Genomic DNA, 22,143 nt, shown 5'->3' with positions numbered 1-22,143 from the left:
CCTGAGGTTATCACCAAATTAATACACTTTTTTTCAGTGAAGCACAGAATTTTTCATTTTGAGCCATAGATTGTAAGCAAGAAAAAAAAGCTCTCCTGTGACACCCTCATATTTCAAAGTTGCTATAACTTCAAATTATGTTTCCTTCTTTTGTCTTGTCAAGCTATGCATACCTTTTGGGCTGCAGTGCAAGTTACAACTACGCTATTTCCAAAAAACTTTCTTGCAGCAGGCAAACATTTAAAAAGAGCTGTCTCAAGAGAGCTGCTGAAAAATGGTAGTATCAAAATACAAAATGACTTCCAGTAACTGCTTGGCATACAGGCAGCTTTCTACTTAAAAACACTTTCCTCACTTTTGTTAGCAGACAAGAAGTGAACAGAAAAAGAACCACATTCACAATCATAGTTGAAGCTATGGCTTACAGTGACGTGCAGCACTGAAAGCATTCAAGGACAACACATCTGAAAGCAATCACCTAGTTATGGTCTGCCTTTGTGGTAAACTTAGGACACGGAGGTCGCTATTACTGCTGCCTTGCTTTTTGATCTATGTGGACTAAGGCTGCAGAGAAGCCCTTTCGTTTTGCATGACAACCTCCCCTTCTGCTCTTTTAGTAGAGATTCAATATTCCATTGGGTGCATCCTCAACAACCACAATACGGCAGCAATAAACGCTTGGTTTACTTAACTTACCAAAACTTTATTTAGACTTCAATTAATGTAAGCTCTACTAAGGTGGAAGGGACCTATCTAAACACTTGGGCTACATCACATGTATGGGACCATAGAGGTCCTGACAAAGCGCTAAGGGAAATCTCACAAGCATGTTGGAAGTACAAAGTTATACCTTCCAAATGACAGAGCAAGAATGGATGCTACAGATACACTACCAATGTACAACCACGGTGAAAAGTCACTGACCTAGAAGGGTAAATATCTTATTGTTTTGCGTATCACGAGTGCCATCTTCCCAATTCTACTCTTTGATGCATTTCACTAACATTTGTTTTATGATCAACAGTTTTCCTCTTCAGGTGGATGCCATATGCTTGTTGAATACAAGTTCAACTTGCAGTGTTAAATGTTCTGAAAAGTTCAACATCAACAAAGCTTTCAATCACCTCCTCGATTGATTCCAGAGATAATGCTGCCTATTAACTTCTTATTAGCCAAATGATAGTTCTTCCTGGCCTGCTGAAAACTCAGTGGTGTCCATCATGGGCTTTCCAGCAAACAGCTACTCACACTGAGGAGATCAACTGGGGGAGAAAACCCATCAACTCCACACAGTTGAATTTAGAGCAATACAATGGGGTGTGGTTCCGGGTTTTGTTACTAGCATGCTGTAATAGGAACAGGGACACACCACAACCCTGAAAAGGAAGTCTGCTAAAGAGCAATCACCAGCCAGCTTTTTAATCTAGGTTTTTTTCAAGAAAGCCATGTGTTGATATAAAAACATGACCTAACTGGACTTTAATTAATCTCCCACAAAATTTTAGAATCAACATTATTGAAAAGTATTTTAAAAACATACTACAGATTTTAGTTCCAAGTATTTAAAGTAAGGCATATTAATAGCTACAAATTATGAGAAACTGTAAGTTGTAATCCAAAATATTATCTTCATTCTAAAAAAACTCAAAGAAACTCAGTAGCTATGATCCATTACACTTTATCTAAGTTCTTAAAACAGACTTCTGGCTAAGTCAAAACCAACCATTTTAGAGAAGAAGTAGTTTTTTACACTAGTTAACTAGAGGCAACAGAAAACAGTTATGAAGTCCATATTATTAAAACATTAATTTCAGAGGGAAAAAGCGCAAAAATAGACACTCAAGAAATTGTTCTCCCTCAAAACAATTTACCTGCTTTGGAAATGGTTAATTTCCTGTAAAATTCTAATACTCATTTTACCAGAAAATTCTATTTTAAGGCGTTGTTCTGACAATATTATAGGCCTTAACTCATAAAATTGTCAGAGGACAGGGAGAGGACAGAAGTTGCCTTCAAAGCTCTTGCTGTCACGAAATGAACTGTGAGAGGAGATGACATGCAACATATTGCACACTATCTGCTGCCAACACATGTTGATAGGAAAAGATAAAGCGTCACACAATATTAGTCTACACAAACCCCATAATCATGTATGGTCACCCTCAAACTAAAACTGCACTAGAAAACATAAGTGAAATGTAAGAAATGAAAATTCCTAGAGTGGCACTTAAGTGCACGCAACTCCCAGTTCCTTTTGCAGCACCACAGGACAATGGTGTGAGAGTTTGGAAACTCCTCACAGGTGAAGATGTGCACTAGATACCAGTACTGTGAGTCCTCTTGCCTCCTCCTGACCTCACATTTTACATAATTTCAGTACAGTCAGCTGGAGTTAGTTACACTATGACACAGGAGTGGCACTAAACTTCTATATGTGCACCCTGTTCTCTGTGTTGTGATAAGCATAGGGCAATTTACAAACCTGCTTCCAAATTGTGAGCCAACTTGTATATCTTCTTTCAGAACACTGGGATTCTGAAACCACACTTGCAGGACCAGAAGCACTGTTTTATCTAGCTGCCACATCACCTGAACAACTGCTAAATCCTCCCTCCAGCCTTCAGCCACAACTAGCCAGAGCTAAAGGCATTCGCCATATGCAGAGAATGATTTCCATGCCCAGACCACCGTCACTTAGAAGCAAAACTTGAGCTATTAATAACTCTTTCTTACAGATAAGCCTCTAGTCATCCAAATTATCAGACCACAAATATATTTCAAACTGTTTGGAAACAGATGGAAAGACTCAAAACTTGATTAAACCAGAAATTTATCCAACAACAAGGTATCCAATATTGGTCAAGATTTGAAGCAATAGCTAAAAGTTTTCTCAGTATTGTGATAAATTATACAGCCTGGATACCAGCAGAATTAGGCATCTCACACAGATGCATCACAATATGCTTACAGGGGAGCTAGCCATTTCAAAAGTCAGTCTTTAGGCTGAACTGACAAAAATGGAATATGAAATTACTTTAGGCCAAATGATTTCTGATGTTTCTATGGAAAAGCATTTAATCTTCAGAATAGTGTTTCTGAAGATCTAGGGTAAAAAAGCTTTAAAGAGGAGAGAGAAAAAAAAATTTGCTTGAAATGAGAAGAAATTCACAGCATCACTGAAGAACTGCAATACCAATGAAAGGGATAAACTGTGCAGTTGAAAATTGATCACTAGTAAAAGGATCATTGTCCCACGCTTTCTGAATGTAAGTGAAATCAAGATAGTAGAACTCAGCCCTTCAGAGTATGAATTTAAGACTTTCATATTTGCAACATGTGTAAATAGTATAAACATCATATTTAAGACAAAAGCCTTTCATCTCTCTCCCCCAGGGAAAGCTGTGGATTTTATACAAACACAACATAAACTCACTATGTATTAAATAAAAAGATTTTAGAAAGCATGTTTTTAGAAGTGCTCTAAAACAGCATTTTCAAAAGATTATTCCTTTTCAAAGACTTAGAGTAAACTACTTTTATTCTCTTTCACCAAAAACCTAAACCGCATCAGACCAAGAAAGCTGCGTGCTTTAGCGTATCTGGCACAAGCGATATGCCTTTATCACAGCGCAACATCAGTAACTGGACGCTGCTGTAGATAATAACCAACTTTAAAACATCGGCAAACTGACTTTGCTAAAAGTACACTCTTCTAAAGGAACTCCTTACAAACTGTTATTACACTTGTTAATAGAATAAAATTAATTCTTTGTGAAATATTCTATATGTATATACCTATGAACTATGATTCATAGAGAGACAACAACTGAGCATAAAGGGCTCTTTAAAGAACTGGATGGTATAAGCCCTACAGGACAACAAGTGCTCACAAAAATGGAGGGGTTTTTCTCAACTCTTCTGCAACTGAAGGGGAAAGAGTATCATCTGAAGGGGCAGGGGGCCAATTTCACTCTTAAGAGTCACCTGTTAATAAGAAAACCTTGAAAGATAAAAACATAAAAAATTACTTTAAAAAATATTCTGTAGTTCTTGATTGCACTCCTTTAATCAGAATTACTCTTTCCAGCCGCACAATTTCTATCTATTTATATATTAAAAAACTGACTTCCAGAGACAATCTGAAGTTCCAAAAGTTAGCCAACTGATAAAAAGGAAAGCTTTAAGGAAACAGAGAGCTGTAGCCAAAGTTCTAGAATGTAAGAACAGAGAAAGTTTTCTCCCCTGCTTCAGGCTTCAAACACTTCGGAGCTCTTGCAGACCTGTAATTATTATTTCATAGCATGAACACTCATGCACGCCAAAGACACCAGTAAAGTGTGTTTAGACTACTGAGAAATGTGGTAAAAATAGCCCAAGAGTGGCAAAACATGAGGATAGACATTTGCCTGTAATTAAGATGTCCTGTAATGTATTCTATCAGGACATCCCTTTGGCTAGACACAGTTCCATTCAGGACTTTAAGGTTTTATGTGATTACCAAAAAGCCTTACTTTCCTCTAAAAACTATTCATACATGTAGAAAGCTGCATTATCTATAAGTGTTTGCCAAGAAAAATATCGACAGCCACAAGAAACACCACAGACCAGTAAAAGGATAACGGCTACCAGAATAAAATCAAGAAAGAACCTGTACCTGCTACAGGGACATAAGTCAGTCATTTCATAGGGAAGAGAGAGCTGGCAATCCTCAAGATGCCTGTTCCACTACAAATGATCTATCCTGGTAATATGATCTCTTTCAAAACCTAATTCTCACTAACACTGTAATGTCAGCAGATAAGATGACAACCTGGCAAAATATTTCTGTTTTCCATTAAGTGAAGATCTTTCATTTCTTCGATTGTGTGTGTGAGTGAAAAATCACAGTCCTGAACAGATGACCACTCTAAGGGAGCTGCTGCTGACCTTTTTCCTGGCATGTGAAACACTTTTTTTTACTACACCATCCGAAACGAAGATCTTACCTCCCTCACTGCATACAAAATACCCCCAGAGTCCTACTTTGTCATGCAACATGGGATTTGAAACGAATTCAGGCTGTCTGGGAAAAGTGTCAGTTGTCAGTTACAGGACTAATAGTCTGCAAGTGATGTGTGCACAAGTATTTGCCACTGTTGCTTTGTATTAAAAGAGACATACATATTTATAATCTCAAATGGTTTACCTATCAGAAGGAAAAGAAATCCTTTGGTTCGAAAACTAACAGAAGAAAAGCTATACAATCTTATCCCTGAACAGTCCTTTAAAGACTGTTTTTTCAATGTTGGGGATTTTTTTTTAAAAAAACAACCAATTCATCTTCTAAAACGAAACTACACTTTCTGCACTAGATACATTATACCCTTACCGGCACGCCAAGTAATTCTGACTGAAGGGGCCTCAACCAGAGCCTGGCCAAACCCCACACTCAAAACAGAGACATCATCAAGCAGGTTGCACAGGACCTAGTGACATTCTGACTATCTGCAAATTTAAGAGACATTACTGCTGCTGTGAAGAACTTATTCCACTTTTTCATTCCATACATTGCATTTGCCTTCCGATATCTAATCAGAATTTCTTTACTGCAACTTATGTTTACTCTCTCCTGTTTTATCACTGTACACCATGTCTACAAAAAGTCTGGCTCTCGATACCCTCTCATGAGGCAGCTGAAAACAGCAGTAACAATATTCCCATGGCCTTATAATGCTGAACAAATCCAGTTTTCTCAGCTTCTCCTTGAGCAAGATTGCTCCAGAACAGGAATCATCTTAGTGTCTTTCCTCTGTGACAGCCAAAACTGGCTGTTAAACCATGTTAAAGATGGACTTAAAAGTGTTGAATCCCTTCTCCTGACCCACTGGATATACCCTTGCTAATACAGCACATGGCTGGTTTCTTAACAGCAAGGGCACCCTGCTGACTTACCTTTTCTTTCTCAGGACCTTCAGGTGCTTTTTCTGCAGACCTACTTTCTAGTCAGTGGATGTCTAATCTGTGCTACAGCAGGGAGTTATTTTGACACAGGTGTAGTATGTTCCATTTACAACTATTAAATTTCAAGAGATTTTTCAGGCGTCTTTCTCCAGCCTACTGTGTTCCCTCTGAACAGGAACGTTAATCTCCAGAAGAATCAACCATTCAGCCGTGTTTTGTATCACCCACAAAGGTGCTGAGGGTTTGTCCCATCCCAACAGGTCATTTCGTTAATGCAGATGTTGAACATGATCAGCACCAGACTGCCTGGCTGCCAGTGCACTTTGCACTGCTGACCATAACCACCTCTGAGTCACTGACTGGCTATGCACCTCTGGAATACTTCCTCAAAAACGTGTATTACCTTAGAATACAACAAAAACATAGTTCTGTACTTAGTAGGCCAGTGAGACGGAAACTAATTACTGACACATCCTCTACAGAAGGACTGCAGGAGGAAGCCTTAAACAAGCTACCCTCCACTCCAGGTCTGTGTCAGCACATCACTGCATGCAGCAGCCCAGATCAATTCCACAAGAGAAGCTCAAACCTCCCCTGGAAGCTTTGCCAATGCCTTACTGGGGCTTCAAACAGGTTACAAAAAGGGACACAAGTATTACTGCCACCTTAATAGTGCATTCTTGTAGGTATGTATGAGAAGTACTATTATAAGCTTACTATTAATATAACCGCAGTTAAAAAGGAAGTGCTAACTCCTGACTACAGTGTAAATTTGATTTTAATGAAAGAGCTCTGTACTTTCTTAGATTACAAATTTCTACCTTAAATGCCAAGAAAATAATTATTTTTCAACACAAAAAAAAGTCTCAGGAAATTAAGCTATTTCCCATGGTACCTATGCCACAGTGCACACTACAATTATGACATTTGTTTCAATGTCAGAATGTGACATTTAAGAAAAAATCCTGAATAAGTATAATGTGGTTTAATCAAATGAAACATTTTCTGCCAGAGCATCATTTGTGGCACCAGCAGAGGCTGTACAGAGAGTAAAAAACTGGATTATACAGAATCTTTAACAATCAAAGTAGTTATGTTTATTTTAAACTTTAACATTTTGTGGATTATGACTGACATTTATATATATTTGTGTTTCTCAGTCAAGAAAATCCCAGGACTTAAAAGTCATCGTGGTAAAGATCTAGACTATCTACAGATACAGGACAGAATTTTAGGGGAAGGTGAAAATAAAGAAAATATCAGACAACATTATTACAGCATTACTCGCTGTACTTTTTAAGACACTTGAAAATATTGCAGGTTTTCTTAACATTCACAATATGGCACTTCAGAAGGGATCAAGAAAAACATTAAAATATAAGTATCAGTGTAGCAGTTTCTATTTAGTGACTGTTAATTTACTGGGAAAAAATCCCTCACCAAACCAAGCCCAGACACAATCCTGTTGCGTAACAGGCAGCTTCTACTGAATAGCGAAATGCTTGAATTCTACCTGCCTGGGGATATTATAAGGATACCCTTGCAGTTTCATAGTGGTATAATTTACATTTCATTTAGAAGGGATCTGATTGATGACATTCATTCAGTTTCCAAAGAAACACTCTAAATTTATATGCTATAAAAACCAAAACACTTTATGTAAGTTAATAGTCTGACAAGCATGCCTCCAGATTTGTGTAATATTACAAAATTTTCCACATACAGTACTTCATGGCACTGTAGTAATGAAAATAACATTTATCAAACTGTAAGTCATTATTTTAATTATACTAAATCAAAATACTAAAGGAAAAATGTATGTAATTTTATCAGTGTGAAGTTAAGAACAAGGCTTTCCACACAAAGTTATTCATTGGTTGGAGGTCAAGGTAGAAGAACCAGCAAGTTAAGGTTGTTTATTAAATGTATTAGAAGTTCGAACAACTCTGTACATCTTGCCCAGATTTTCTTGGCAAATGTATTAAGGTTTGTGTTTTCCACTCCACCTGAGGCAATATTTATTTTTAAAAGGTAAGAAAACTCATTCAGGTACTTGCTGCAAATATTCAGTTACAAAGTTTCAGGACTGAGGTGATCTATATCAGGAAGACTAAGTTAAAGGCAGAAGCAAGTAATGTGTTTTGCAGGTCTGCAAAATGCTGTAAAAATCTCACCAAATTACTGTATCTTGGAACAAATCTACCTACATTTATGTTCAATATATTCAGCTGAAGCCAGTCAGGTAAATTCTTGATATTCCATTACTACTAAGCATGCTCCATAAATTAAGGGTTATAACAAGGGTTATATAAAGCATAGGGGTTTTAATAATTGCTGTTCTTGAAGATAACAAACTATTTTTTATTCTCAGTAGAGACAAACACTGTTCTTCTTCATCCTTAGGGCAGCTGACCTGAGAGATGAAGCAGGACTAAAGACAACTAAGAGCCCCCAAAAACAAGCTGCCCAGCCAGACTTCAGTATAGCAGAACAAAGATCCAGGTGCTTTCAATTTTAATCTACCATATTGCATATGCATAAACTGGCACTTACATTCAGCTATGCCTCACACTTCACTGGGCAAAGTTTTCACCTTGCTGAAGTACTTCAAATAAAGGTTTTTATGCCCCTTGTTACAAACCACATCTATGTGTTTTGTGCAATGACTAAAATGCAGATATAGCACCGTATATGAAATAAAAAACTTAAACCCTGTATTTGCATGCATGAAGCATGGCAAATAACTATTTTATGTTATTGTGCCTTATATAATTAGGCAAATGCCTAGCTGACTATGTCTTGAAACAGATGTATACTTTTCAAATGTTCTTCACAATCTTGTAATTTTAATGACAGTATGTAATGATAACCTTCCTCTATCGGTTGAGGGAAAAACCTCACAAGTGCCTGAGATTTATATTATTATGCAACAGCCAAATACAAGATGTTATAAGAGCTATCAATCTTGACAATCACAAAACTCAAATACATACAATATTCAGCCTGAAGAAAGAACTTGTTTACGAGGTGAGTACCATGAATTAGTGAGCTCTTGGAATGCAATAAAGATTACATGCAGTCCCTTCACTGTGAAGTTGCAGTTAAGCACAGCGCATACTGAACCCAAACGAGAGAGATCTGTAACAGGCAAAATCCAGTCTGGTCTGTGACTAGGCAACACATGCTCAAGTTCTCATATTGACTCTGAAATGCAACTGTTACATCCACTCCTTTCTCACCCTCTGCACCCCTTAATTATCTATTTCCTTAAGAAATACCTGCTTTAGCTGCTCAGTAAACTTGCTCACGTTCATACACTTTTTATCTTTTTTCCCTTAGAATGGACTTGGGGGAGGGAAGGCATTTAATAACATGCTGGTAAACAGAGCTTTCCCAGAGTATGTTACAAAACAAGAGACTGCATGACCTGTTCAAGGTTACAGAATGACTCCACTGCTCACTCTAAATTAAAATCTAGTATCCTTCTGACTCCTCCTGCATTTTCATTAATAAAATAATAACACTTCTGAACACTTGCAAAGTTCCTTTCATCACTGGATGTCAAAGGTCTTTATAAATATTAATCAAGCACTGCAACAACACTATGTAAAACTTCATTCTGCACATGAGTAAACCCAAGCAAAGAATAACTATGGCAGTTCAAAGCCATAGGATAAGCAGTATGGAGAGAAATGGCTCTTGCCATTAAGGAACACTCTGTTAGAAACAAGGACATAATACTCCAAATATGATGCGAAGAGCCCTTGATCGCCAATACATTACTATAAAACATGCAGTCATGTGAAATCCTGCAATTTCAGGCAGCATTCTCATGGAGATATTAACTCTGTCTTCCTCCAAACACAGAAAACAGTTCTCATGAGATTTTTTTTTAAAATTCCGTGTTTCTTGTTTGGCAACTTTCCTTAGTGAAGACAAGTATGAATGTGATATTCTTTGGTACTTTTACAAAATCAACCAGTAATATTTAGCTCAGACACAATTCAAATATGAATTCAGACCTTGCAAGTGCAAGTAAACTACTTGTTAACATTCAATCATGTACTCCAGTAATTAAGGAAGCGACATACGTGGTATTTTTTCAAGAACTCAATAGCCATTCTCTAAAGAAATAACCACAAGCCTAAAAGTACTGTTTTTACAAACTATAATGGAATCATCACTTAATTGAGTACTCAGTGATCTTACAACTTGAGATAACATGTCCACATCTGACCTGCAACAAACATGACTCTCTTGCAATTGTTTTCCCTTTCCAATGACTGTAATTACAAGAAACCAATCTGTAACACTGATAGTTCTACTGTGAGTTGACCATACTAAAACATATTCAAGTTAATTGCTTCTATAATACTGCCACACTTGCAGACTTTAATGACAGAAGTGAGATTAATTTTTATATTTCTTAAAATTCTTGTTAAGCTACCAAAAAATCCCCAAGATGACCAGCTCTCAACTCCTGTAAAAAATTCACTTTAAATTCAGTTTAATTTTCATCAATCATTTTTTCCCCTCAAAAAAGATAATCTGACATTAATGTCTGTAAAAAATACTTTTACTTTGGAGAAAGACTACTGTTTTTATGTAAGTTGAAACAAGTTGCGCTAAAAATATTTGCAGATTCACTTTGCAATGAACTCTGTATTAGAAAAGGAGACTGTTGCAATGTTAATAAAGAAGTTAAATGAAAAATTGTGTAATTCGGATTTTATTCCAGCCGTCGTTAAGGTTTTTCACAGGTTATTTATTTTTTTTTTAAATAGTCTTAATAGTTCAACAACAAATTTTACTTCACACCAAAATAACAAGATTCAGTGAAGGCTGACAAAGTCTTACTTGGCTGAACAAAAACCAGGTTTGTGTTTTGTGTTTTACACAACAAAACTACTGGCCACGGAATAAATGCCTGGACAGTGTGTTTTGGATTTTTTCACCCTTTCAAAAGGACATAATCTGGCAGTAGAAACTTAAGCCTCTGGGCAATTAAGTTGAGTATCACCCCTATAACTTTATCTCAAGTTCTCCTATAGCACAAAACCAGAAAGCAATTCAGTATTATATTTGGGACACAGCTTTCATAACATGAAGTATTTTTTCCTACACCTCACATGGGACAACAGCTCCTTAGCATAGTTTACGTTATCATTCAAGCATTATACCTTCAACAGAGGACTGATGAGATTTAACAGCTTGGCTTTAATAAATGGTGTTCTACCCCCACTAATTCTTCAGAAATCAACAGCCCAAAGTTGCTGAGTTTTCCTGAGTTAAACTAATCAACCAACCCTTGAAGAGTCTAATCAACTCACTGCCACTTAGAAGTAGGACCAAGTTCAGTATCAAATACTGCTGAGAAGTATCCAAACATATCTGGAAACCAAGAGGGAGCAACCTCTCACCTCAGCCTGCAGCTACAGAAGCTTTACTGACAGGGTAGTATCATGTGCCCTCCAGACAAACAGACCTACTACAGACACAACCATTACATATGTAGCTCTCCACATCTGGGAAAGCACAGGTAAGTAATCTTAGCCAGTACTCAGCAGAGTTTCATTACCTTCACAAAGCCGCTGATCCCTAGCTTTTATCTAGTAATGGACATCCTGCGCAAAACTATATCCCATCTAATTGCATTGCAGCATATTCTCAGCTTTTATGAGTCACTCTTTAACTCTCATGGACTACATGAATACAAAGAGAGGAGCTACAACTATGCTGTTACAGACTATGGTTGTAGTAAGGTCATCAAGATTCCCTGTTTCAGTAGCAAAGAGATACAGTATATACTGTATCAATAAATCACTCTTTCATAAAGCTACTGTCCAATATTTGTTGTTCATAGGTGATAAAATACAAAACCACAGGTGATAAAAAACTAAAATCTGGTGAAACAGCAATGCTAAATTGCAAGCCAGATGTCTCAGAGGGGAAAGGAAAAGTTTAAATACATTTACCATTTTAAATGTGCAATTAAAATATGGTCATACATCAACTCTGGCATGCATTTCAAGGTTTCCTTACAATATGAAAATGGGTATAAACTTCTTCCTTCCTCACTTTTGTATGAAGATTTTAAACATTGATAAAAGATATCTTGATAAATTAAATCACATAAACCATGTTCTTCAAATGGCTTTTAGAATCAGATGCACTGCACCATTAATGAGATGAAGCAACACTTGTAAGATGCACACATGACACCAAAGTGAATCATTTTGCTAACAGACCATGGCCTCTTCTTGTTCTAGAGCTTGCACCTGCTGTTAAAAGGCTGACAGGCAGGGATCAGGTCTCATTAGATCCTCAGTGAGGATGACAGACTGCAGACCCTAACCAAGAAACTAGGTAAATCACATGGGAATTAAAGTCTTCTCCTTGCTGCACTGCTACAGACTTTCTGAAGGGCAAAGCATGAGACTTACTCCTAAAATGTAAGTTAATAAAATGAAAGGCATGGGTCTTACTGAGAAATTTGATACACTCTCAATCACTAAAGAAAACTGAACTTTATTCTGGTGAGCTAGCTCAAAATAGAGAGATATGCTAGACTTGATATCTACTTCTAAAGCATCAAGATCTTGGGGGCACTGAAAAATGACTGTCTTTGATGCTTAGATTATGTGGTAAGCACAGAGATTTTTTGCAGAGCCTGATGTGGAAGCATTTCATCCTCAGATGCTGCTTCTCACCCTTCTTACTGCAACCAGCTGGCGCATTGTTTTCATTAGTCATTTTTCATGTAAAAATGAGATCAATAAATTATTCAAAACATTACAACTCAATACTTCATGTCATGATTTGTGCCTAATTAAGATGTAATCTGAAATTATTCATTGGCATGCAGAATGAAAACTAGAGAATTGTAAAGAAACTGAGTGCAGGAAACAGGAAAAACGAAAACAACACAGAAGAAGTGCAAGACGCGACTTGTTTTGAACCGTAAGAAAATAAAAATTCTTCCTTGTGAAGGTTCTTATGCAGCCAGCCAAAAAATTCTATGCCTTCCCAAACTCTGCTCCTCATATAATCACTTGAATTTTGAGGACAAAGATGTGATCTTTTTGATCTGGCATTCCAAGAAAATGATTACCTGAGATCTCAGAGGAGCATAAAGAACCAAAAACCCTCACCAACATATGCAGCATCTACAAATACCACTTGTACTGTCAATACCTATAACCTTATTTTTTGTCTATCCTCAACTGCAAATTCATCATTCATGTGGAATGCTGATCACTGTTCCCAGTTAACCGCATCACATCAAAGCTCTCCATAATCTACGGGTTTGCTATTTGCACAGGATACTGTAGAAAACAGTGGAAAAGACACAGATCACCAAAACATAATAGTGAGTGTAAGTGGCACTACTGTACACTTCCCTAAATTTCAAAGACTTAAAATTGCTGCTCTGCTTTTGAAGAACACCAGATTTGACACTAGCTATGCATGAGCTTCTTCCCGCGTGATGAACAAATCCTTTAACAACAGTTCTAATAGCCAACATTATATTTCTAAGCATATTGCATTATAGATCTACATATTAAGATATAACTGAGTATGTATCAAGGAAAATTCCTTTTATTTTAGCAATCTCCTAGGAAAACTTTTGCAGTGTAATGCAAAAAGCAAGTATCAGTTTCCAAACTTAGTAAAGAAAAAAATCCCACCTCTGTTTCTGATGGATACAAGCACATTTTATGTGCACATAATGTTCAGAAATGTAGAAATGCCTCACTCTCTGAAGGTTTTTGAACTGTAATTTCTCCTTGTGTTCTTGGGAAGCTACGTTTGGAGAGGTAGGAGAGCTGTCAGTACTCCACAGGAAGGATTATCGGGAAGGATATTACAAGTTCACCCAACAGCTTTGTAAGGTCACAGAAAACTGCAGCTACCTGATGATAAATACATTTTTAAAGAGAGACAACTCCAAGGATAATAAATCAGGTTAACACTACAGTTAACATTAGAAATACCACTGCTTACTCAAAAGCTTTTTTTTCTAAAAGTAAGAATTAAAGCAAGAAGATATCAAAATCCATGGAACAAAACCATCACAAGTAGCAGCCACTGCATCACAATAAAGTCCTGTCACCCTCAATCGCACAATCTCCTAACTCAGATGGTAAAACACAGGCCTGTGCTCAACACCATAGTGCCACCTTACCCACTACCTGTGCAGACAGCCAGAGACACCCATTCAGGGTAACTCAAAAATATCAAAAGGGTGGAAAACAGCGTTCTGTAGGCCACATAATCATACCTATTTAACAGTTTGTTTTAAATTAGCCACAACAGTTATGAGGAAGAAAAAAAAGTTCTAGAAAATAGTCCATTAATAGGCAGAGATGATTGCTACATCTCACTGTTACTAATCTGGTATGCTATTTTTGATTAATCCATTTTTATAGTCCTGATACTGTGCACCACTTGCTAGCTGCACTTATTTTTTAAAATTAACTTTATTTCATGCCTTCTGGAAATAAAGAATAGATTAAACCACCTAGTCTAGACATGCAACTCTTAATAATTGCTAAATAATAATTTCCTTATTTCTTATGCAAAGACATTAGAAGGTTTACATGAAAAGTGTTCACTGTATCCTCAGGCGTTTGTCAAAACTAAGGGTGGTCTCCCACCAAGGAAAGATTTTCTTTTAACTATGCTCTTATCCCTATGGAATTGGTGTCTGCCCAATCTCAGCAGCCAGTCATCTGAGAGCTTTTCCTATTTGCACTGAGTGCAGTGGACAAGAGTTCTGAAATCTTGATTGAGGGTTCTCATTCCTTGTCTCTTTCCAGGAATTATAATTTACAGCTTAAGTGATGAATTTTACTTGCTGCTTATGTCATTCACAGACAGAGTACCAGATCAACTTCTAACTTCAACCCTACATAAATATCTCCTGGTTTTGAACACAGTAGTTTAAGATAACTTAAGAATTTTTTTAAAATAGTAAATAATCAGTGAGGACTGAACACACATCTTGCTTACAAAAATCTGGTGTCTGTTAATACTCAAGAAGACGGAAACATTTTAAGACTAACTACATATTACTTTCAAAGAAATCTCTCTTGTAAACCAAGTCAGCTCTAGAATATCTATATTCCAAAAAAGCTTGCATTCCTTCACAATATGGAAATTTCCATCAGAAAGTTGCTTCAACATACAAAAATTCTAAGATGACAGGAACTTGCATACCACATACAACATGGCTACAAATAATCTTCCAGGCACGGCCACTCTCTTCTGTTACGGAAGAAGGAAATTCTAATGCAAGGCATAATCCAGAAAAGAATCCAGAATGAGGAAACCACTGAACTACCACCTCAGAGATTATAAAAGATCATGACCAAAATGGTACATAGAAAATAAAAATGTTAAGTTACAAGAGAAAAAGTGAGGTAAAAATTACAGTGATATAAATGAAATTTTAGCATTTAACATATTTCTAAAAGTACCAAGGTAAGGCTGATTTGTCTTGTTAAATTCTCCATCCAAGTACTGTTTGCTATGTTTAGGTTGCTTTTTACCTTGTTGCATTATGCAAGATTTATTTTTAATCAAAACTACACATTTCTCATGTTCAGTGCTGTCATGAGGCACAAAGAAATGCATAAAACTCACAGGCTATAATCTTCAAAGAGTAACAGACATTCTTTACTTCTGAGTGGTTAGAAGTGTGCACCCTTTTTCAGAAAAGCATTCAGCACACAGGTCCACCTAAGTTCGGCATCTTTCCAGTGATGAATATAAATCTGACCTCTGCTGACAGAAGATCTGAAGACTCCTATCTTTAATTAACAACTACCTCTTCCTATCTATCAATGATAACTGTCACGAGTACGAAATACAGCAGTTTCCTTTTTTTAGACACTAGCCACACAACCACTGTATGATCATGACATGAATGTAAGATATTCACTATTCCACAGAACACTGCACTTCTAATCTATTCACTTAAACCTTCTCTTGAGCCTCTTTAAGAAAGGTAGCTGCTCTGCATGAAGACAGGTCAACTCTTTGCTGCTATACAAAGCTGAAGGTTAAAATATGTAAGCTGATGTGGGAGACTATTTCCTGCTGAAAGAAAAGCCCTTTAAACACTAGAACCTCAAATCTAATTTGTCCACTTACTGATGCTTCCATGCATACTGCCAGAGCAAAGCATCTGTCTTTGTGTGAAGCCAGTGTTTTGGAAAAATGGTTAATGCTACCTAGCAGAAAAGTTACCATGACCTTATAGCAGAAGCAACACTGCTTCTTATAATAGGAGCAATACAGAATTCACTCACGCACGTAAGCATTTAAAATTCCTAATTTTAGGTGAAAGACCAGGCCTTCAGCTTTAATCAAATCTATCTGCTAAGTTGGAGGTGCCAATTGGACTTATGGTTACCAGTAAATATGACCTACACTTGACTGACCTAAATGGGGAAGTACACCAAGTATGAGTAACCAACTTTTACTTATACTCTTTCTAAAGAGTATAAAAGAAAAAAATATATACTTGGCTTCACTGGAAACATCATTCTTTGTTAAACCAGCCCTTTATAAGCTTACTCTTAACTAACACCTTCTTTTAACAAGAGAGTGGGATAAACTTTATTCAGCCACTGAAGCTATATTACTGACTTAAATTAGGGGGCAACACAGCTCATAATGAAACAAGCTCAGCTGCAAGAATCTAGCTCCTAATGCTGTTACAGGTAGTGACTGCATAGCAACTCCAAACTCACCAACTCATCACTAGATGGTTACAGTATTTCTGGAAGACCTGCTGGGAAGAACTATACAGTTTAATTACAATATATTACCGGCTGTAATAGGTGAAAAAAGCAAGAACTGCCACAACAATATCCATCTCTAAAGTGGTCCAGGCTTATGCAACAAACCTTACAAACTCAGTTTAAACATCTTCTGATGCCACAGCCGAAAGCAATTAAGACTTGTAAACACTTAAACAGCTAAAATTGAAAAGGAAACTCAAAGGATTTTTTACTGGGCTTGGTTTGGAGTGAGTAGTTGTGTGGTGCTTGGTTTCTGGCTGGGGTTAAAGCACGACAGTGCATAAAAAAGGAGGGTGAGTAAAAAAGCAGACCACTGTAATGCTCAAATTATTTATTCTGATTTTCATTAACTATCAATGAAATTTTTAGATGCATCCTCGAAGTGCACACCACTCAGAGACAATTCTTTCCAAAGAATGAGGCACACACCAGGAGACATCAGTGCTCCAGCTTCTCAGAAGTGAGATATTTTATTATTAAGCTTTTGATACTTGGACTTCTTTTTAAAACTATTTAGCATTTTTGTTACTTTCAACAGACAAAATGAGAATTACTTCCTGGTAAACAAACAAAAAACATCTCAGTGTTTTGTTTAGTTATGGGGTTTTTTTAGTTTGTATTCTCTGGCTAAATTCCACATTTACAATTTAGGAAAATAACCTTACTATAAATTTGCATAAAGCCTCAGTTAGCAAGACACAGCACACCCCAGGTAGCCCAGGGAAAAAAAAGAAAAACTCCTCTTTGCTGCTGGAGCTTGGTATTAATGACATTTTGCCCAGAAAAGAAGTCCCTTTTACTCTGAAATGGATGTTAAAATCCCTGTCAAGATTTTTAACAGCACAGAAAAATAATTCATAATGGTGATGTACATTCTATAATAACATTTTAGATCAAAACCTTCTTCCTAAAGGGAACTCCTGAAATAACCAGAGCTGTTCATGTATGCAATAAAAGCTACTCCAAGATTTTACTTCAGGAAGGAACAAAATATGAGGCATCAAACCTACAGCAGGTTCTCACCTTTTTCACACTGCACTGAAAAATAACAATGTTTAAAGCCTCATTAAAAACTCCACAAGTGTTAAATATAGAATGTGAATTCCAGTTTAACGAACAGTCAACTTCAGGCAGACTGTCTCTGAACTAGGTTTTCACTTCACTATTTTAAAATATCAAAGAATACTGTATTTCAGGGCATTTTCTTTTTGTCATTAGCATTTCTCAAGGTAGCATGCAGAGCAGTAGCTTTTAAGCCTGAATTCCTCTATACTCAGAAAAAGCCCTTAATTTGACTTCAAGGCACTGCACTAGGATTTGTCACGATTTGTGACCCAGCTACATTAATCACGCTCCTTACCAAGTAGAAATCCACAAGTGCTGAACTGACTTCTAACACCAAAGTTTTAGTATTTGAAATTTTGAGAAAGGCGAATTACACAATTCCATCTTTTTACCCACATTACGATTTTGGCGAAAAAAAATCAGCTTTGTTTCCATAAATCCATGAAGGAAAAAAAAAAAGAAGCATCATTCTATTCATAATTCAATACAGCTGTGTATGACTGACCTCAACCCAAGGCCACAAGCCAGGAACTTCTGAGTTCAAATCTAGCTCTGCCTTTGACTTTCTGTGTGGCCTTCAGAGAGTCTCTGGATTTCTTTGCTTCTCCTTTTAAATGTGTACACTCACCTTATAGAAAGGCACTTGTTTCTTTTGTGCAGGCTTTTCCCAAACACAAAACCTGAACTGACCTTGAGAGCCATTTTTATTGTGTACTGAACACCTATGCTCTACCTGTCAGTTGATACCTGGTGGTTTTTAACTGTAGTAACTGCCAACATGCACTTATTACATATATACATACACTCACCCATATCAGACACACACAAATACAAAAAAATGTAGTAAGCTGGAAAATAGACCATTATTTCAGAGCTTCTTAACAAAGAACAATGAAAAAAAGGAAATTGAGTACCATGCTATAATTAAACCTACAACGACAGGCAATCTGCAACCTTGATCTTATTTATGCACTGAGAGAGTGATGAAGCCTGTTTTTAACAGCTTAACGTTAAAACCATAGAGCAAGCAATGCTCAAGCTAAAATGATCACAACAACTAATATTTAAAAGAGTACTTAAACAATAGAAAAATGGCCTAAGAATGCTAAGAGGAAGAAGCATTTAACTTAACCAAGTTACCTAACACTAACTAAAGCATCATTTAAAGATAAGTTTTTTTAAGCAAAAGATTAAGCAAAGTTGTATAAACTTAAGCTGACCCCATACTTGCAAGTCCATTGTAGGAGAATTTCACTTTGCATTACCTGGACTGAAGCAGAATGTAATGGAAACTGACACAGCCAACCTCAGCTTTTTCTGAGCAGGAAACACCCAAACACAGCTCATAATCTTTAAAATAGTCACTTTAAACCCACATCAGAGAAACAATATTGTCCCGAAAACTTTATCAAGACAGGTTGACTTTCCAAAAACTTACCCGTTTTGTTTTTAATGGCCCAACTACAGCAAGCTACCTTAAAGAACTCTGCACCTGTGGCTTTAGGGTACTTTAAGCTGCCAAGGTAAATTCTACTCTCTCAAAGTTTAGCTTTTGTCTGCTTTTGCCTTTTTCATCTTGTTATACTTAAAACCTGGTAAAAACACGCTTCCTACAGTTTTTCTGTGTCAGGATATGTATTTTATTTATAGTAACTGGCAAATGTAGAGCAAAACTATCTCCTAATTAACAACACAGCTGAGTTAATTTGATGCAGAATGTATTATTTTGTGATAAAAAGTCACTCAAGGACTTAATCAGAAGTCACCATTCCAGAACAGCTACCATGCAAGATGAGGTGGTTAAATACAAATTCAGATAGCTTTTCCACAAGAAGACTAAACTGCTGAAAAGTTATCTGCATGTAAGGCTTAGGATTCTCCCATCCCAGGTCACTTGCTAAGCCTTCCTACTATAATTCAGAGGCTTTCAAAACATATTTGCCTATTAAGGAAAGCTAGGAGAAATACCTTATTGATGAAGTACATGCAGCCAAACTTACTAGGAAGATTTACTCTCCACTCAGATGAGATTTTTGTTTATAGTTTCCCACACCACACCACCATCGGCATGTTTCCATCACACAAAGCAGTCATGAATGCTACAAGGCCAGCGCCCTGGTTAGCAAGTGTTCCTGCCAAGGTGATCTAGATGTGCTCTTGAATAGAATTACAGGACACAGGCAAAGACAAAATCGAAGAATAACCCTAATGGCTTGTACTCCTTCTCTCTCTCCGCATTGCTTGGTCTGCTTGATATGTATCAAGCAGATAATGTGAAAATTGCCTGCAAAGGAACAGAAAACTCGACTCTGTAACACAAGGCAATTTAATTTAACTTTCCCATAAATATTGTTACAACTAAATTCTGTAGCACCAGCTGGAACCTTCTTTTATACTAGGTTGAAAAAAGCTTTTGTGTTTTTACTTTAGGTTAACCAAGCATTTTTATAGGCAACTTGAACTTAGCCCGCATTTAGATTCCAACCAGTGCACATGAACTTGTAAAGATGTCCATAAAGAAAAACAGAGCTAGATATAAAATGACACATATATATCCTCAACAGGACATCTTCTACTTATCTGTGCTATATTTTTAACCAGTTTATTTCACTTACAGTGAACACTTAACCAGTTAGTTCATCATAGAAGATCCCTTGACTAAAATAGTGAGGTAATAACACTAATAGTACCCAAGTAAAATCTAGCAAAATAGTAAAGATTTATTAATACAGTCTTAATCAGGATATAGAAAAATTAATTCTTAAAAATTCACATGGGAATGAAACAATCTACTATTTTCTGTTTCACAGGACAACTGGTCTTCAGTGCACATAGGAATAAGCTAGGAAAAAACATGTGCTAAGTTTTGGTACCTTCTGCCCTCTCTTCCCCCGCATATGGAATGTAGCCATTTTCACTTTTATTGTCCTCAAAATCTCTCCAAGTAAGAGGCAGAACAGCCTGGAAAGAAATCCAGCAAGAGCTACCAGATTCGAATTTCCAAGCATTACAATACCAAAATTCACTTGTATGTTGTGATGAAATCATCCTCTCTACGAATTGTTCAGCAAAAGGCTGAGGGCAAACATGCTGTATATTTAGCTGGAAAAGTGATGTATCAGAATATATCAGCTTCACTTTAGTTGACAAAGTTCTCAGTAGTAGCCAATCTCTTGCCAAATAAAGCTGTTTTGTAGTCAAGTATATCTAGAGTACCAATACAGAATTAGAACCATGTGTTTTAAATCAGACCCTGAGTTTAGTACGATTGGTTAAGCAAATTTATATACAATTAAAAATATAAATGCTGATACAGAAGCTGCAAGAGTGTGAATGCTGCTACATTAGCACTCCAATACTAAGTTGCAATGTCTTCTACTACCAACAGGAAAATTCAAAACGGGAGAAAAAAGTGGAAGAAAGTACTCAAGACTTCTTTTACAGAAAGTTTAAGTGACACAGGACACTGCATCCTGGAAAACTGGATAGCTGACACAACCAAGTTCACAAACATACAATGAACCACAATGACAATACATTTGTGTATATTTGCCACAGAGTATATGTAAAATGTGACAATTAAGCTCAACTCTAATAAATGCTTAAATGGCATTAACAGATTATATATTTAACCTTTACTAATTTCATACAGGTCAACTAGCTCAAAAAACTCAGAATCTACAAAAGCTGTTTTAAAACCCCCAATTCTAGCAGTGTCACTGCAGCTTAAGTTTTGCCATTTTCCTATGTACGTGGAGGCTGTGTCCAACAGCAACTGAGATTACAAGTGGACAGCAGATTTGTGATTCTGTTATTCAGCAAATGCTGTGCTTAAAAGGGGGAAACTCCTTCCCCCTCCCCACTCAGAATATCAGAAGTAATTTTCCTGTTGTTTTATTTTTCAAAGAAATACTTCTCTGATTCAGAAATTAAGGCAATACTCTGCTTTAGTTCAAATTGGTTCAGCTGCTATACTCAGACCTGTACTTCAGGAAGTCTTAACCCTATATCTGCTAAGCACACTGGGAAAGATGAGCATGCTTCCCTTATAATTTTAGCATCACAGTGGGGTTTCATGTATTTTTAAGGAACTTAAAAAGAATGGTCACCTTGATTTAAAAAAGTTCATGCTGTTCTGCTTTTTAGTTGCTGAAGTAACTATGCTATTCAAAGCACACCCAACTACAATGGAGCTCTCTGTCAAAATTATGCTCTTCTGACACAAAACAGACAACTAGTTATTTGTTTGCAGAGAGCATATCTATAAAAATAAACACAAAAAGCTGAAGTATTTTTTCACTAGATTACCTACCCGTAATATTTCCTGCTG

At 36.7% G+C, this 22,143-nt stretch overlaps 1 protein-coding gene across 10 annotated transcripts in view; it reads right to left on the bottom strand.

Annotated features, from left to right (window-relative positions):
- The window catches only part of TNRC6B (trinucleotide repeat containing adaptor 6B), a 133,536-nt gene that overhangs the window by 58,023 nt on the left and 53,370 nt on the right, over positions 1-22,143 (bottom strand). Inside the window, exon 1 of one of the 10 annotated variants that reach the window (XM_083860355.1) lies at positions 4,655-4,748. The exons of the other annotated variants lie outside the window; for them this stretch is intronic. Coding sequence (XP_083716481.1) covers positions 4,655-4,680 — 26 coding nt within the window. The 5' untranslated portion in view covers positions 4,681-4,748. Of the gene's footprint in view, positions 1-4,654; positions 4,749-22,143 lie in introns of those variants that run through there. 10 annotated transcript variants of the gene reach the window in all.

The sequence above is a fragment of the Zosterops lateralis genome (assembly GCF_965231275.1).
Source record: "Zosterops lateralis genome assembly, chromosome: 4".
NCBI lineage: Eukaryota > Metazoa > Chordata > Aves > Passeriformes > Zosteropidae > Zosterops > Zosterops lateralis.
This window is presented reverse-complemented; position numbering and strand designations above follow the sequence as displayed.